The sequence below is a fragment of the Notothenia coriiceps genome, unplaced genomic scaffold (assembly GCF_000735185.1).
Source record: "Notothenia coriiceps isolate Sejong01 unplaced genomic scaffold, NC01 NC01_scaffold00010596, whole genome shotgun sequence".
Classification (NCBI taxonomy): domain Eukaryota; kingdom Metazoa; phylum Chordata; class Actinopteri; order Perciformes; family Nototheniidae; genus Notothenia; species Notothenia coriiceps.
Genome location: NW_011343297.1, coordinates 19,704 through 37,681, shown reverse-complemented (window position 1 = coordinate 37,681; position 17,978 = coordinate 19,704). Strand labels below are relative to the sequence as shown.

The 17,978-nt window shown below is 39.6% G+C and overlaps 1 protein-coding gene across 1 annotated transcript in view; it reads left to right on the top strand.

Moving 5' to 3' along the window:
- The first annotated feature begins 1,118 nt into the window (after positions 1–1,118).
- Positions 1,119–17,978, top strand: part of LOC104946106 (target of Myb protein 1) — an 18,655-nt gene continuing 1,795 nt past the window's right edge. The window contains exons 1-11 of the mRNA XM_010771868.1: positions 1,119–1,324; positions 3,658–3,742; positions 4,033–4,111; positions 4,352–4,501; positions 6,113–6,247; positions 6,328–6,526; positions 14,511–14,563; positions 14,641–14,776; positions 15,438–15,504; positions 15,993–16,068; positions 16,204–16,257. Coding sequence (XP_010770170.1) covers positions 1,252–1,324; positions 3,658–3,742; positions 4,033–4,111; positions 4,352–4,501; positions 6,113–6,247; positions 6,328–6,526; positions 14,511–14,563; positions 14,641–14,776; positions 15,438–15,504; positions 15,993–16,068; positions 16,204–16,257 — 1,107 coding nt within the window. The 5' untranslated portion in view covers positions 1,119–1,251. The remainder of the gene's footprint in view (positions 1,325–3,657; positions 3,743–4,032; positions 4,112–4,351; positions 4,502–6,112; positions 6,248–6,327; positions 6,527–14,510; positions 14,564–14,640; positions 14,777–15,437; positions 15,505–15,992; positions 16,069–16,203; positions 16,258–17,978) is intronic.

Sequence of the window (17,978 nt, the reverse complement as noted above, 5' to 3'; positions counted from 1 at the left end):
AAACCATCTACATGCAGTGTCCATTTAAAAAGAAAATTAAGCACTTTTACTTGTATAACTTTAAAACACACACATGGTTTGTTTCATGTCAATCTCCATCCTTCTGTCCTCTCTTTCCTGTCACCTCTCTATTGTCTTCATATAGCTAAAGGCATAACATTTTCCCCAAAAAATTATAATAAATGTTGATGTGAGTCCTGTTTCCTTGAACAATCACTTGCAGAATATTGTTGCAGAAAAACAGCTCTGTTTTTTATCACAAGTAATGATTAGAAACTGTTTCTTCTTGGCATGTCCTTGTAGACTCAGATACACCAGACCAGATGAACCTAAACATTGTATAGGCCAGTATGTGTGGAGTACATTAGAGAAACAAACTGCTCAGTCAATAGGATTCACAAACCATAAGTCAGTAGTTTGTGACATACAATAACTTTTTTTCTGTAAGCACCTGTTCAATATATGATGCAAGATTTAAAAAAAAAACTAGACAATAAAATAAACTACTGTCAAAAATAAATCTGAATCAAATGTTCATTCAGGTCTTTCACTGTACATAGTATAGGTGGTGCCGCTGACATAACAGTTTCTAGTTGACTTATGGTCTCAGATGTTGGTTTTGGAAAGGTAGGCTCACACTACATTTTGTATGCACGACTTTAGTATTTAGTATATTTTAATACTATAAATAATGTAAAATATCTCAAAAGTATTCCACCACTCCCAATAGTAAAGATGTAATGTGTCTGCATTAACAGTATGTCGATTATCTTAGTTATTCTAAAATGTATTATTTTTAATACTTGTGTATAATACTTGGACACTCCTTTAGTTCTACCAATACTGACTGGTTGAAAAGAGCTACTTGCACTGATATCAAACAGCTATCTCACAGGCTGCTGTGTTGCATTTTATACTGTAGTGACTTGCAACTGCAAATAAAGCGTCTTTATTTTTAATATAATTATGTTACGTCCATTGTCAATAATGTGATGAAATCAGCGGCTGTGTTCTGTGTTGTTGTCTGCTGCTTCCTGACTGTGTGTGTGCGTGTGCGTGTGTGTGTGCGTGCGTGTGTGTGTGTGTGTGTGTGTGTGTGTGTGTGTGTGTTTTCACGTGACCACTCAGAGAGCCCGTACGCCTCTGAAGCAGCAGCGGACTCTGGAAGCAAAGGAAACACAGCAGTTTGAGCTCAGTAACTGCTGAATAACTTTCACTTTGGTGGAGTGGTCGCTGCTCATTGTTCCAAAGATGTTTTCACTCGGGGAGAAAATTGAGTTTTTCATAGGAAACCCCTTTTCGACGCCTGTTGGTCAGAGAATCGGTAAGTAGCTGCTGCTTTTGAACTTTATGCTAGGAGTTGTTCACCTTTGCATTCAATTTTGGATTATTTAATGTATACAACCAGTTAGATTTGCCACGCTCATAGGCATGGAAAACAACTTTATAACACTTTTAATGCTTGTTTACTTTTATAAAATGTTCAAAATGAAGTCCGAATTTGACAGAAACATCAATCGATGTCTTTAAAGCCAATGACGCGTCAGAGGCGGTACTTACTTGCCTCGATCTTTCATATGATTTGTTGCTGAAGTTAAGTGACAACACATTTAGCGAATCAATGACACCAAATGTGTTTTCTCTCACTTCCTCAATCCCTGATGTGTTCTACAAAAATACAGTTTCACACCTTGTGTACAAGTTTCACTTATACTCTCAGCAAGCGTATTATGTCATGTTACACATCTTTTAATGCAACATGTTGCTTGTTTTGCTTGAAAATGTAAAGCCAACACATCCACAAACAGCCTGCAGAGATGAGTAATCAAGACAGTTATGAGTGGTCAGAAAAGCTTACACACCCATCTCAAGCCTCTCTTCCTCTTATCTAATCCACTCACTTTCCCCAAACATGAATGTCAGAGAGGCTCCAGCTACTTCTGAGGCGGATGAGAACAGAAGCAGCTGACAGTCACATGAAGTGGAGCGAGCGAGGAAGGAGAGAGGAGGGAGGGAGGGAGTAGAATGGGATTGAGAAAGGGATTGAGAAAGGCAGTGAGGGTTTGGAAATATAGGGGGGTGTTGGTGGAAAGGAATGAAGGAGATTTAGAGACTTATGAGGAACCAGTGAGGGGTGGAGGAGTGCAAAGAAAGCCGGCTTTGATTGCCAAATAGTATGGACGGAAATAATATGAAAGCTAAAAAACGTAGCTGATCAATATAGTTACAATTTTTTTTAAAACACAATAACCTTTGCTGTCTTCTCATGAGATATTTTTTCTTTGTTTGCCTATGCTCATAATGGTTTAAAGTGCCTGTTGGATAGCTGATGACAAATATTTTCACCAATTACTAAGAATTGTTATATGAGGAAATGTGGCTTGTTTGATCATACTGTCGGTAAAAACAAAATGTCAACACAGTTCCCAAAAGCTGATTTGATTAAATTGCAATTTTACACTTGAAGATTGTGGTTACGCACAGTGTTACTCAGCCTTCCTCAGAAAACTGTTGTGTAATGTCTTATGTGGCTCTGGAGGGAGCTCTATAACGTCAGAGGACATGATGATTTCCTTACAACAGCCTGCTTTGTAGCCTATGAATAATGGATCCAACAACTATGTGTAATATGAAAGGTTTCTCTTGTTGTGATGACACGAAGAGAATTATCACCAGACTCTTCAGTTCCCTTTAGCTCTACACACCGTTTTAGCATCTTTCAGCTCATTATTTGGTTTTTCTGGTGCAAAACTTTACAATTTTGGTTCACACGCACTGCTTCCAGAGCCTTGTTTTTCACCACAGCAGGCTGCTGTTTGGAGCGAAAAAGCTTTAAAGTTGTAGCTGCTCAGCAACAAACGGCAGACACATACAGACGGCAAATATACAAATCAACATGATAAAGCATTTAACAGCTAAACAGTTTATTTGTGGGGTTTTGGACCACCCTGAACTTCATTAAAGGGCTACATTTGGTTGTGCAACGCTGTGTTGTAGAATGAGAATAAAACATCTTAAACCTTGATCCTTGAGTATTGTATTAACATTGGTTTGATCGCTAGAAACACAACTCCAAAAAAGGAGTTAAGGACTGCACTCCATATCTGTTGGATGATTCAACAGGAAAGTGTTTTCTAAAATGTTAACTCAACAACTTTAAAAGGTTGATTTTGTTTACAGCTTGTAGTGCCAAAAACACACCAAAAAGTTCCAGTTGATTTGAGTGGATGTTTTTTAAGATTGTAATGTTTATTGTCGTGTGTGTAGTCACATAGATTTTATCTTACTAATGCTTTCAGAGCTCCTCTTTCGACTCCTTACTTTAAGAGGTAGACATAGAGATGATCATATGGTGATCTTCTTTCCTGTATGAATGTAACAATTAAAGGCAGCATATCTTAAATATTGTATGACATTTTGATTTGTTAATGTTGTTTTTCTTCCATGCTAATAAAGCAACAACTTTTCACACCAATTGAAACATTTCCCCCAGGCTGATATCTGAAATACATACAGAACCGATTGTAATGACCTGTGTGACTTCTTATGTTCTGGCAAACATCTTAATATCAGAGGAAAGTCTTCTGATTATTATGATATTTTTCTAATCCTTTAACAATATGACTCTACTAATGCCTATTCCCTGTGTGTTGACAGAGCGAGCGACCAGCGTCTGTCTGCAGTCGGAGGACTGGGGGATCAACATGGAGATCTGTGACATCATCAACGAGACGGACGAGGGGTAGGGTGCTCACACAAGTCACATGGTTTCATTATGTGGTGCATATTGCCCGACCTTTCTCTACTGTATGTAGGTGTCCTCGTTTTGAATATCACTGTTTCACTTCCTATGGTTTTGTTGCTGACGTATATATAAAAATGATTCAAGTGACTTTATTTCCAGCCCTCTCTTCTTATAGAGATGAGTCACAAACAACTTAATACACAGTTTTCTTCTGCAATAGCAACTTGCTTCGACTTATTTATTTATTTATTTTCTTATCTATAAATATCTGATGTTGTTTTTCTCAGGCCCAAAGATGCAGTCAAAGCTATCAAGAAGAGAATCGTAGGAAACAAGAATTTCAGAGAGATCATGTTGGCCCTCACTGTGAGTATCTGTAGGGGATTCCATCTACATGTGCAATCATTTGTTCATAAGGATTATAGGTTGCGAGAGTATCATTTTAAACAAAAATAATGTGAAAGGATTATAAAAGAAGGAAGTGTGTCTGCTTAAAGAAGTTGCTAAATCAATATTGAAGTCTTAGTGTACACATTGAGGCAATGTGAGAAAACGCTTCATTTTGGACTGGACTTTTTTTTCATATTGTGAACTGTATCACTGCAGGTTCTCGAGGCCTGTGTGAAGAACTGCGGCCAGCGCTTCCACATTCTTGTGTCGTCACAGGAGTTTATTGAAGGAGTTTTGGTGCGATCCATTCTGCCCAAATATAACCCCCCCATTGCCCTGCATGACCGTGTGCTGAGCCTCATACAGGTATGTATGCAGATGCTTCTATAGAGGGAAAGAGGATATAAACTGTCTGCACAAGAGCTGTAACTGATGATTATTTCCCATATTGATTATATATTGACATCTATTTGTTGTCTATAAAATGGCAATATAACGAAAAAAATACAAAACCATTTTTTTATATTCTCTGAAATTGTAGGGGTAAATGGAAGGAGAAACAGGTACTTTGTTGTTGTGAGAAGAACATCAATATTCTGACATTAAAAAGTCTTGCAAAATGTATTATTGCAATATCATGTTCAGTACTGTTTCACCTCCTCATTAACCGTTGCATGAGGAATTCCCTGTTTACCGCTGGCGTCTATGGTGTGATCAGATTAGAACAAGTAAAGCAATGTGTTCCTTTGAAAAAAGGGGGGTGAGGGTTCGTAAATGTGTGAGTTTCTTCTTCTAAATTAGAACTTAAATCTCTTTAAAAACACAGCAGCTTTAAAAAAATCTTCCAACGCTTCCAACGCTTCTTGAATGGGAGTGACGTCACTTTGCCTCGCTTTTCGCCGAACTGCATTGTGGGGAAGCAAAGCGAAGATTTCCAGGATTTCCAGGATTCAAAAGTTGAGCAATGTTCAACTTTTGAAGCTGAGGTGGAAGCGTCAGCCAATCAAATCCCGTTTATGCAAATCTGACAGTACAAGCGCTAGCCAATCAAACCGCGTGCAAGCTGGGAGAGCCAGACCGCAGTTCATTTCCTCATATTCCAAACGAGAAATTACAGTAGCAAATCACCCGGTTCTTTACGACCAGAACTATTTACCGGGATACAAATCGGAGGTGGCAGAGACAGTGGGTGAAACTGGTAGGTTTTTGCCTGTTTGTGGAGTTTATGTCCAGTTTACTTCGTTTTAACATTGCTATTGCTTTGTATGTCGGGGCGGGAGATTCATGTGATTGGTTGTTGGTCGCAAAAAATCCCCAAGCTTTCAGACACACCCACCTCCAAGATTTTCAAGATTTTTTCAAAGCTGCTGTGTGGACGAGAGGTTATAGAAATAATAATATCTACTTCCCCCAGCTTTGTCATTTGTCAGGTAGCATTTTTTTACCTTCAATGGCCCTAATACACTTTCTTAAAATAACTGTTTTGTCTGACCAGTTGTTCTAAACTCAAAGCTATTTATATCATAGAACATTAGTAAATCAGCAAACCATTTTAGCTTTTGTCTGCAATAGCATTTTATTTAGTTGGAAATATTTTTTCTTTTGCGTTTTTAAGATGTTTGTCCTCACTTGTACTGTGAGATATTTCAGTGGTATGTGTTGAAACCCCACACGCTGACTATATTATGGCTACAGACTTATAGTTTTATCTTTTTATTGTGTTTTGTGATTTAACTACCTTCACACTTTCCTATTTTACTTCGCCAAGGCCAGTTGTGTTGTGTAATCACAGACCGGCAGGAATGATAACATTAGATACAGTCGGGCTTGTTAATACTGAAGGAGCATTCCATTTCTGTTGTTTTATTCTTCTTTTCCCATATAGTCTTTGTTTTGGCCAGGATACGGTGTTTTTGAACAGTGATTCAACAGTCAGACATTTTCATTCTTTCTTCATGTTTTTCCTCCCCTCTTCAGTCGTGGGCGGATGCGTTTCGAAGCTCTCCCTCCCTGGCGGGGGTGGTGTACGTATATGACGACCTGAGAAGGCGCGGTCTGGAGTTCCCCATGACAGATCTGGATGCTCTGTCCCCCATACATACTCCCAATAGGGTGAGACGGTCGGCAAAGTGAAAATAACACCCACAATAAATCTACAGATATCTGTTTTTACACTGGTTCTTTATCTTCAGAGTACCCCAGAAAATGAGACTCCTGAAACAGCCCCCGCTGCCGTTCCCACACCTCAGTCCGAACCACAGCCAGCTTCCAGTGTCCCCCCTCAGATTACTTCCCCCCCGGACCAGAGGGGTGAGGAGCCGGGCTCCCTCTCTGCACAACAGGTACAACTACATTTAAAAAACCCTGTCAGTCAATGTTTGCATGGAACAGGTTAATAGCCGCGTTCACACCGCGTACTTTGCAGTACTTAGTGCCGGCACTTATTACCCCAGGGCACTAAGTACCAATAGCGTTCACACCGGAGTACTTTTCTCTGAGGGAAGATTACGCAAATGAGCCGCTGACTAATGCTGATGCTAATAATGCTAATTCCACAAATACAATGGCGGCTTCACAAAACCTTTCAGAGTTTTACGGGGCGTGGTTTGCAATTCGCCCAGCCAATCAGAACTGGGGTACTTTTTCCCGCCAGGATAGTACCACCTCTGTAGCAGGCACTAAAAATGGGGGTAAAGGTTCCTGGTACTAAATACTCTTTTTGGTGTGAATGCAACATTAGATTAGATTAGATTAGATTACTTTATTGTCATTACAAAAATGCAAGCACAGTGTAACGAAATTAAGGAGGGTCTAACCAGAGTGCAAAACAGTCAGTTATATACACAATTATCAGAAGTATGTAAAAAATAAATGATACGAAAATAAAGGTAAATAGATGGGAAATGTATAAATAAGAATAAATACACAGATAATAATAAATACAGTGAATACAGAATTGTGCTTCAGCACAGCACACGACAAAAACTAGGCAGTATGGGACAGCGTGGGGTTCATTGTCAGCAGTCTGACTGCTGAAGGGAAGAAGCTGTGCGTAGTCCTGTTTGTTCTACCCGGGAGGCTGCGGTAGCGTGTCCCAGAGCGGGTGCCACGTAGGGGGATAAACAGTGTATGGTTGGGGTGGGAAGAGTCTCTGATGATGTTTCGTTGTGCGATCTTCACCACCCTCTGCAGTGATTTCTTGTCCTTGACCGTGCAGTTACCGTACCAGTACCAGTTAGGGGTACTAACGGAACTAAAGGGGAAAATTACGGGGAAAAGTACTCCGGTGTGAACGCGGCTAATAACACAATGACTAACTGATGACAGACTCATTCAATGAAGGGATATCTGATCCAGATTAATTTGTTTTCACTTTGACATTGAAGAATCGATTTATTTTCAGTGTCTAAAATCCTTGGAAGATGCAATGTGATTTAGTGTTGCGAAAATCCTGAAAAGGTCCAAGGGACAATTCTATTTCGAAACCTTGGTTCCCTTTGTACAGTGCAGTTATCCCTGCTTTATGATAAAGAAGTTAATGATTCATTTGGAGGCACTATTGTCAATTCCCCTCTTATTACATCTATGTTTGCTCTATTCTTTATGTTCAACTTTTCTGTATGCATAAAAGAAAAAAGGTCATTTAGTAGTTTTTGTAATCACTGATATATCTTTGTAGGTATGATATGTTGTGCTTAATGCTTATATTCAGCATACTTTCACTTGTATCGGGGGAAGAAACATCACGATATGTGTCCCGCAAGTACTTTGAACACTTGGTCAGAATGTGGAGGAAAAAAAGCAACCTGAAAAAGATTACAAATAATGAATAAATGGAAAATAAAAATGCAAAAAGGAAATTATTAAATATATATTTTTGAAATGTATACAAACAAATACATATGCAGAAATAAACCAATAAATGAAGGAAAATGCTTATTATTATTATTTTATATCTGAATATATCTTTATATTTCCACCTTTATATTATTTTATTTATAGCTCTTTATAGTTCTACATCTTCTTACTGATGTGTTCATCTTTATATATATATATATATATATATATATATATCTTTTNAGTCACTCCACGTCCCTTTGGAGTAACTCTCAGGACACTTCGTGTCATCAGTCCTCTTTACCGTTGAATTGGACGGTACGCACCTCGTCAAAAATAATGCGCGACGCCTTTGGTAATCTTTTTTTTTATTTTTTTTTTGTTTTTTTTTTTTTTTTTTTTTACATACGTGACCACTATTTACCCCCTGTCAGGACTCTTACCTAAGTCGTCCTAACCTCTCGTCGTCACCCATTCCCCGTTGGCCAAACTCTTCTCTCCACTCTATCATTATTAATTCTACCTTTTTCTTTTCCCTCCCCTCTCTACTTCCCGACATTACCCCACAATTATTCCCTCCCTTTCTCCAACCGCGTCCACTTCGTCTCTTCGACCAACGTGTGACTCCGACCTCGCACACACCACAGGCACACACACCACACACACACACTCTCTTCGCAGATATACTCTACTACTCAAGAGTCGGGACTTGGAGTTTCCTCGGGTTCGCAGGAGAGAGGTTGTGAGTTCAGTGAAAGGGAGGAGGGAGGGAGGAGAAGGACGGTTTCAGCGGGCGAGAGGAGAGAAGGAGAGCAGTCCCCCCAAAGTCAGTCGAACGGTAATTGTAGTGTCGTGTTAGGGGCGGTACTTGTCTTCTCATACTTCCACCGATCCGTACAGAGAAGGGAAGAGTATACACCAGGGAAGAGCGAGGGGTACGGAAAACAAGAGTGTCACATAGGGAGGATTTCTAGTGACATTTGGGCTCGACCTTAGGGGGGTACAATACAACAACAGTTATGAGAGATAACTGTCGTGGAGAGTTACAAGGTTGCTCATACAACTCTGTGACCACACAACACACACACAGACCTACACACACACTACACTCTCACATACACACACACTACACAATACGTACAGTTCACAGATACACACACACACACACACACTACTAGGTCGAGCACACAGATCCACTAACAGCACATACACACACGAGCACACACACACACATAACACACACACACACACACACACATACACATAGAAGACACACACACAACGAGACTGTGTACCACACAAAGGAGGCGTGAAAGGAGAAAGACCACGGCCGGAACCCTAACGTGGAGTAAAGATTAAATAGGAGTTTCACGACGGTGGAGAAGGACACCTCGCGACGACCCTAAGACTCACCCCCCTACGTTCCGTCTGCCCACATCTCTAACCACTACTTCCCCTCGTTCTCCGGTTGCAACACCCCCCTCTAATTAGTCCCTTCTCGTCTCGCCTTTACTCCCTCCCCAATCACCACCTACTTACACCCTGTGTCGCCGACTGTAGGAGAAGAGACAGAAAAGAAGGAGAAAAAGAATAGAGAAGACGGTAGTAAGGGCAGAGACAGGTACGACCCAAATACGACCCCCTACATCTAACGCCACACATACACACAACATACACGTTTACAGAAATACACATGCATCGTAAACGAACGCTCCCCAAAAATTAACGTATAAACCTACCTTTGTATGTACAACATGTTTTGTGACTCAAAAACCCAATACAAATCTTGTGTGTCAAGGTTTATCTGCGTTTGGACCCTTTGAAAATACGAACCCTTATGTGGACCAAATCACTCACACCCTATAATACACACACCACACACACATACACAAACACTCACTCCACACACACACAACACAACAGACACAACTACACAGATACAACACCCGACACAGACCACAGACTTACACACAACACAGTAACACACCAGACACAGTCACTCATACACCATAGCACAGACACACACCACACCAACACCCCCCAGTTAATTCTGTGTGTCCCATAGGTGAACACCTATTGGTACTTTTCTTTTAGTTAGGAGGAGTCGTCCTAATTATGTCCGTGTATCGTGTACGTTGAAGTCACACAATGTCCTGGTGACGACACGGTGTGTGTACTGTAAACCAAGTGGAGCATGTGATAGTCAACTACGTTAGATGACCCGACATCAGACGGAACTGGTAAAAGTGAACTGGAAATTCGTTATCGACAATACAATTCCCTTATGCTCAGAGATACACAGTTCTACACACGCACGGAAAAGAATGGTTATCGACGATAACACAATTAGATAGAAGCTATGTTTCGGAGGGGCTCGACGGTCGAGAGTCCGGGTGTCCCGGACAAAACAAAAGAGAAGAGGAGGGAGAAGAAAAGGTAGAATTCAATAAAAGATGATAGAAGTAGGAGAGAAGAGTATGGCAACACGAGGAGGATGCAACGACGAGAGGTTAGGACAACGACTAAAGGTAAAGCTGACAGGGATGGTAAAAAAAAAGGATAATCGACGTATGTAACATGATTACAAAAGGTCGCCACATATATTTATTGAGGCGTGTCAAAACCTACCAAATTCAAACAGATAAGGAGACAAACAAAAAACAAGAGAATAAAAGACACGAAAGTGTCCTGAAGCAGTTACTCCAAAAGGACGTGAGTTGCTTTTCCGTAAAGTAAAACTAACGCGATCACAGTTTACAACCCAGGCTATTTGAATATATTGCCCGCATAAATACCAACCAGAGTCTATGTTATTTTAACAAATTACACTTACTCATGACCACATTATTGGTCCGCATAAACGAGTAGTGTTTGTACAATAGGAAAACACTATCCTAAATCTTCTCCATAAATCTCATTAAAATGGTAACTTTGTAGCGTACTGGGAGCCCTGGATCAATGTTATAAAAACTATGTTAGTCATTCAAACTAAAAATTCACAGAAAAAAGTTAGAACGAACAAATTCTTTGCAAATAATATCGTAAAACCCGAGAATGTTGTGCGAAAATACATAAATTCGATATTACTTGTGGTAGACTAATACATCTAACATAAATTATAATGAAGAGCAGCGACGTTTTTCGTGCTGGTTAGTAAAATCCTGCCGCACACGATTTTATATCCCAACGGATTACGGCAGTCGAAAGTAGACACGTGTTTTGAATAGGAGCACGGAGTAACCAGGTACACGGGTAAGCACACACAACCCTCTCCCCGAGACGTTCCTTCGACCGTCTAAAAAAAGCCAACCACATAAAAGTTTAACGATACGCGTGAAGACTCGACCAAAGAAGTTTATAATGAAATGAAAGTGTGAAAATTAAACTTCGCACAAAACTATTATATCAAAAACGGAGGAGAGCGACCTCAATCATGTCCCATCAAATGAAAGAGATGGTCATTCTCCTCTTCCAATTCCTAACGACAAGTGTACTTCTTTAAACAATAAAATACCGAAACAATAGAACACCCCACATAAAAAGTGGGACGGTTCGCAATGACATACAACTGTCACCTTAAAAAACAAAACCTGTAAGACCTATATTCAGCAGGTCAATGTTTGGGTCCGATAAACTTATATACTAATTATGGTTGGTCTCAGATACAATATAAATGTTAAACTGAATGAGTACTGGGTGTAATAACAGGCGTATTGCTCAATTCACAAACATGACACCGTGATAGATTTAGAAGAGGTATTTAGAGTAATTTACCATTGAAACATCTGCATGACCTCGGGACCATACAGTATTTGATACATCAGAAGTTTATTTTAAGTGTCTTTTTTCAATCTTGCTTTTTTTAAAGAAACGTTAATAGCATTTGGGCCATCTTACAACACAGCTTTATGTATTTAAAGCTAAAGAAACACCATCAATAGAATTGATTAATATTACTCTCTTCGCTGCAAAAAAGCACGACCAATCATTTTAGACGGCGTGGCTAAAATAACTGGATGGCCTACCTGCCTGTCAGCCTTCCATCTGTGCACAAACTTATCTCGTGCCCTCATTGGTCATGTGCCCATTCGTGTGTGTTGGAGGAGGGGCTCTGTAAGGAAGTGGCAGATTTTCTCCGGTTGTGTATTTTCAAATTCTAGCGCACTCGAGCTGGTTTCTCCAAAATGACCTACCCCACCTTTAAGTTCTTTAAAAAAAATTTTTTTAATATATTGTTATTATTCTCCTCTACCCACAAGAGCCTAAGATTTAACAGTATTCAGGGTTTACTTCAGCCTTGTTTACAACAAAAAATTGTTTAAAAAAAATAAAAAACTCCTGTGGATCCTGAGAAAAAGAAATCGCCTGCTAAAATGCAAGAAACTTAGAAAGACTATCCTGTCAAAATCAGTTCCTATTAAGTGATTAACACAGGAGAGACATCTTCCAAATGGATCACCAACTTTTTGTTTCCTCATCGTGTTGTAATTGATCTTTAATACACCGTTAAAACATATAAATATAATCCAAGGCTAACACAAACCTCTCGTAGCGGATGAAGGCGTTGTTGAGGTCATCGTTGATCACTAGCAGCTCTCCAATGAACCCTTCATCCAGCAGCTGGGGGATGAGCTCCACCACTCGACTCTGCATGTTCTTACACACCGAGTACAGCTGCTGCTCAGGGGGAGGGGAGGGGGGATCATACAATGATTCAACTACTTTTACAAGTATCACTAGGTAACTACATTTCTCACACACACACACACACACACACACACACACACACACACACACACACACACACACACACACACACACACACCTGTAGCAGCTCTCTGTCATCTTGCTTGCACTGCCCAGGCGAGATCTCATTCAGCATCTCTGACATCACAGTGAGGTTCCCCTTCACCAGTGCCAGCTCACTTCGTAGCTTCTGTTCCTGGATTACAATATATACAAATAATAAACATCAGTCAAAAGCCACAACACTGTTACATTTATTCTATTGTAATTGTGTTTCTGCTTAAATATGAAGAAGGCTGTATTACTCATAGATCTTCTATAATGCATGGAAATGCTAGTTATATTTTCACATCACAAAAGCACAGGTTAAGTTAACATCATTAACAATGGCCCTGCTCTACGGAGTCACAGTAGTGCCATACGTCAAAAGATATATATATATATATATATATATATATATAAAGATGAACACATCAGTAAGAAGATGTAGAACTANGGAAGCCGTAGCGCTGTAAAAAACACGACCAATAATTTTAGCCGGCGCGGCTAAAATAACTGGATGGCCTACCTGCCTGTCAGCCTTCCATCTGTGCACAAACTTGTGCACAGATGGAAGGCTGACAGGCAGGTAGGCCATCCAGTTATTTTAGCCGCGCCGGCTAAAATTATTGGTCGTGTTTTTTACAGCGCTACGGCTTCCACAGATGACATTTTTTTATGGATTTTTTGTCAAAGCACTTAAGATATTCATTGGCATTGGGATGTTAAGAGCATGCCATGGAATATAACAAAAAGTGTATCTCGAGCCGGTTTCCCAAACTTACCTACCCCACCTTTAAATTACTTCAAGCAAAACCTTTTCTTTCAGCATTCTCAAGTCTGAAAATCAAGGAGAGAATCAATTGAAATCAAAATAAGAAAATCTAAATCACCAGAAATGTTTTCTGAGGGCTTCTGTACTTAAAGGTCCCATGTCATGCTTTTCTGGTTATTACCCTTCCCCTTCTGTGTTATGAAGGTTTTTATGCATGTAAACAGTCTGCAGAGTCACAAACCCTCAAAGTACACCCTGTAGCGAGTAAAACTCTAACACAGAAAATACCTCCCCAAAACGCCTCGTTGGAGATACGTCATTGTCCATTTGATTCTTCCGGGTACGCATGATGTCAACCGTACCCGGAACGAAATGGACCAATCTACGGAGCCGTTACGTTAAGCCCCCGCTGATTGGTCCAAATTGACCAATCCACGGACTTCCTCACACACACACTCAGTGCAGGCAGCTCTGCTGATCTCTCCTCCCTGGCTGCAGGTTGATAACAGACAGTTGGGATCGCGGCGAAATTCTCTCTGCAGATCCATTCTCACAGCGTTTATCAACCTTTTTCTTACTCAATATCAAGCCACACTTATTGTTTTTACTTCGGCTGTGACTTTGTGTGTGCTCAGGGTGAGTTTGACTGTGTTTTGCTGTGTATCGCTAAACAAGGGAACAACACCTCCACGGAGCTTAGCGCGATTCACAACGTCCCGACCAATTAGAGCACACTGTGCTCACAGGGAGGGTGGGGGCTGGAGCTACTGGAGCTACAACGAGCCGTTAAAGGCAGAGAGTGAAATTCAAATACACGTAGTTTACAGAGATGCTGTATGAGAAACCAATGTGAGTTTGGAAAATTGCACAATATAAATCTATTCTAGTAGACCTCAACAATGGAATTACGATCAGTGGAAATGGCCATGACATGGGACCTTTAATTTATATTCACTGGATTGTAATTGTTTTCTATTTGTATTGTTAGGTTTGACAGACTGAACAAGGTTCAAGTGTCAAATACCCCACAGGTAAGAAGATGTCTCGCTCCTCCTCTTTTGTTTGCCTCTATAACAATACACACACTAAGTCGTATCCTCTCTCGTAGCAGAGCTTTAGCACCACCACTAACCTCCTGGACCTCAGCCCTGAATCCCCCTCTCTCAGCCAACCTGATGTCATCACAACAACCAGCCTATCAGCAGACAGCGCTCCTGACAATCAACATCAATCAGCCAACCACAGTGAGTAAAATTCACATGTGCCCTCTTTTGTAACCCAAATGGCATACATATGCTCTGGTATGGATCAGGTCATCCTTCTTGGGTTGGCATATTTCTGTTAGAAAACAGGATTACTTATGAAAATGACAACATGAAAAGATACGCTGCTGGAGAATATGATGTTCTGAAAGGTTGCAGGATACTATGTCTATGGACACATCATGTTCTCCAACACCAATTATATGCAATAAATTATTACTTTTTACAATTTAATATTCTTACTACTGGCTGCTGCTTGAATACTTTTATACTTTTTTAAAAACCTTTGCTTCTTTACTTGTATTATGCTGCTACTTGTTTTATGTACTATTTTGATTTGTATTTTATGTGCCCGTTTTATTTATAATATTTGTTTTTTAAATCTGTATTGTGATCTTTGCTGTAACTTACTGATATCAACGCTCTGGCTGTGGGACCAATAAAGGATTTCTGATTCATTATCAGAATTATGATGGACTAATGCTCTTACCATGAATAACAAACAATGACATTTTGATTAAAAAAAAGCAAACATAAGTATTTCACAAATGTTTTGGTTTTATTATTTTAAATGTTTAGTTACTAAGATGGACAATATTGTTGTTTTTTTTGTGACCTAATGATTTATCCATGTGTGTTGTAGAAGAGGAGGAGGAGTTTGACATGTTTGCACATACAAGAGGAAGCTCCCTGGCTGACCAGAGGAAAAGGTGAGTGGAGCTCTCTGACGACAGAGTACACTTGCTCTCACTACAGATTTTTATTTGCGTGCAACCGTGACTAAAACTACGGAATCAAGTGCCTTTGCACTTGTTGTGACTTTAAAAAGGACGGTTCACCACAAAACAAATCAATACACATTCTCCCTATTACTTACGTAGGGCTATCTATCAATATGAGTTGTTGTGAGTTGACAGGACTAGTTGTACGCCAAACTGGAAGTAAGCTTCTCAAGGGCTCCCTCAACAACACTATAAAAAAGGCTCTAAAACAAGCACTAGCCTAATGTTAGCTTTTTACTTTTCAACCCTTAATAATTCATTAAATATGTAGAGATCATCCTGCCGAACAAAACGTGTGTTTGCCACAAATATTATTGAGATAGAGCCGTTGCGATGCTAGCCTCCGGGTTGGCCCACAAAAACACATCATCACTGCTCCACTCGACAGCCTGCATTACAACACATCCTCTTCCCAGTGTCAGGTATGAGGACCCAGGTGCTGTGGAGGGCCTCGCTGGAGCTCTGGACACCAGGTTGCAGGTTACAGGAGGGGTGTGTATATATACCACGCTACACAGACATGGATCTGAACAAAATATCTCAATTGAAATAAAAGTATATTGCTAATTGTGTAGATATGGCTAAAACAGTGTCACTTTATCCCTCTCTTGATTATTTTCCTTGTAGGTGGTGCCAGCAAAAAACTCCATGCAGAGCGATGTTGACAGATCTAATGATATGGTAAGAGGAAACATGTCACAGTCAGAAGAATGTCAGAAGATATTCCTGCTTTATTTGGGATTTTGTCTTTGTCTCGTTAGTACTTTTAAAAAAAAATTTTAGGAATTGACCTAGTTTGTCAATACATGTACTTTAGAAAAATACAAACCCATGTTTTTGCATACAGTATAAATAAAACAAGACAAATATATATTTAAAAAAAAGAAAAAAACACATTTAGAGTTAGATTAAAGCCATTTGCAAGAGAGTGGTTGGTTCACAAACAGGACTAAGATATACGTATTCACTTCTACTGTTGTGTAACAAAAGATTTACAAATTATAATATAATTGTGAATTTATTTATTTATTTTCACTATTTTAACATTTGGATTCCGTTGTTCAACTTTCTTCAGGCTTTCATTTGGGAATTATTGTCCAAATTCTCTCAACTTAGTTAGCTTTTTTCAATGAGGATCGACAGGCACACACTTTAATGTACCAGGAATTAGAGCAACACTGGTACAAATATAATTTAGCCAAATCACATTTTTAATCTGTTCTCGACTTTTCTAAAGAACACATGGTAATTGAGGGTCAATGTGATGTGGTATATATATATACAGTGAGGCAAAAAAGTATTTAGTCAGCCACCAATTGTGCAAGTTCTCCCACTTAAAAAGATGAGAGGCCTGTAATGTTCATCCTAGGTATACCTCAACTATGAGAGACAAAATGAGAAGAAAAAAAATCCAGAAAATCACATTGTGAGATTTTTAAAGAATTTATTTGCAAATTATGGTGGAAAATAAGTATTTGGTCAATAACAAAAGTTCATCTCAATACTTTGTTATATACCCTTTGTTGGCAATGACAGAGGTCAAATGTTTTCTGTAAGTCTTCACAAGGTTTTCACACACTGTTGCTGGTATTTTGGCCCATTCCTCCATGCAGATCTCCTCTAGAGCAGTGATGTTTTGGGGCTGTCGCTGGGCAACACNAAATCACATTTTTAATCTGTTCTCGACTTTTCTAAAGAACACATGGTAATTGAGGGTCAATGTGATGTGGTATATACAGGACTGTCTCAGAAAATTAGAATATTGTGATAAAGTTCTTTATTTTCTGTAATGCAATTTAAAAAAACAAAAATGTCATACATTCTGGATTCATTACAAATCAACTGAAATATTGCAAGCCTTTTATTATTTTAATATTGCTGATTATGGCATACAGCTTAAGAAAACTCAACAATCCTATCTCAAAAAATTAGAATAGTTCCTCAGACCAAGTAAAAAAAAAAGATTTATAACAGCAAAACACAATCAAACATTTGAAAATGTCCATTAATGCACTCAGTACTTGGTTGGGAATCCTTTTGCACGGATTACTGCATCAATGCGGCGTGGCATGGAGGCAATCAGCCTGTGGCATTGCTGAGGTGTTATGGATGCCCAGGATGCTTCAATAGCGGCCTTTAGCTCATTAGCATTGTTGGGTCTGGTGTCTTTCAGCTTCTTCTTCACAATACCCCACATATTCTCTATGGGGTTCAGGTCAGGGGAATTTGCAGGCCAATCGAGGACAGTAATGCCATGGTCAGTACACCAGTTACTGGTGGTTTTGGCACTGTGGGCAGGTGCCAGATCATGCTGGAAAATGAATTCCTCATCTCCATAGAGCTTTTCAGCAGACGGAAGCATGTAGTGCTCTAAAATCTCTTGGTACACAGCTGCATTTACT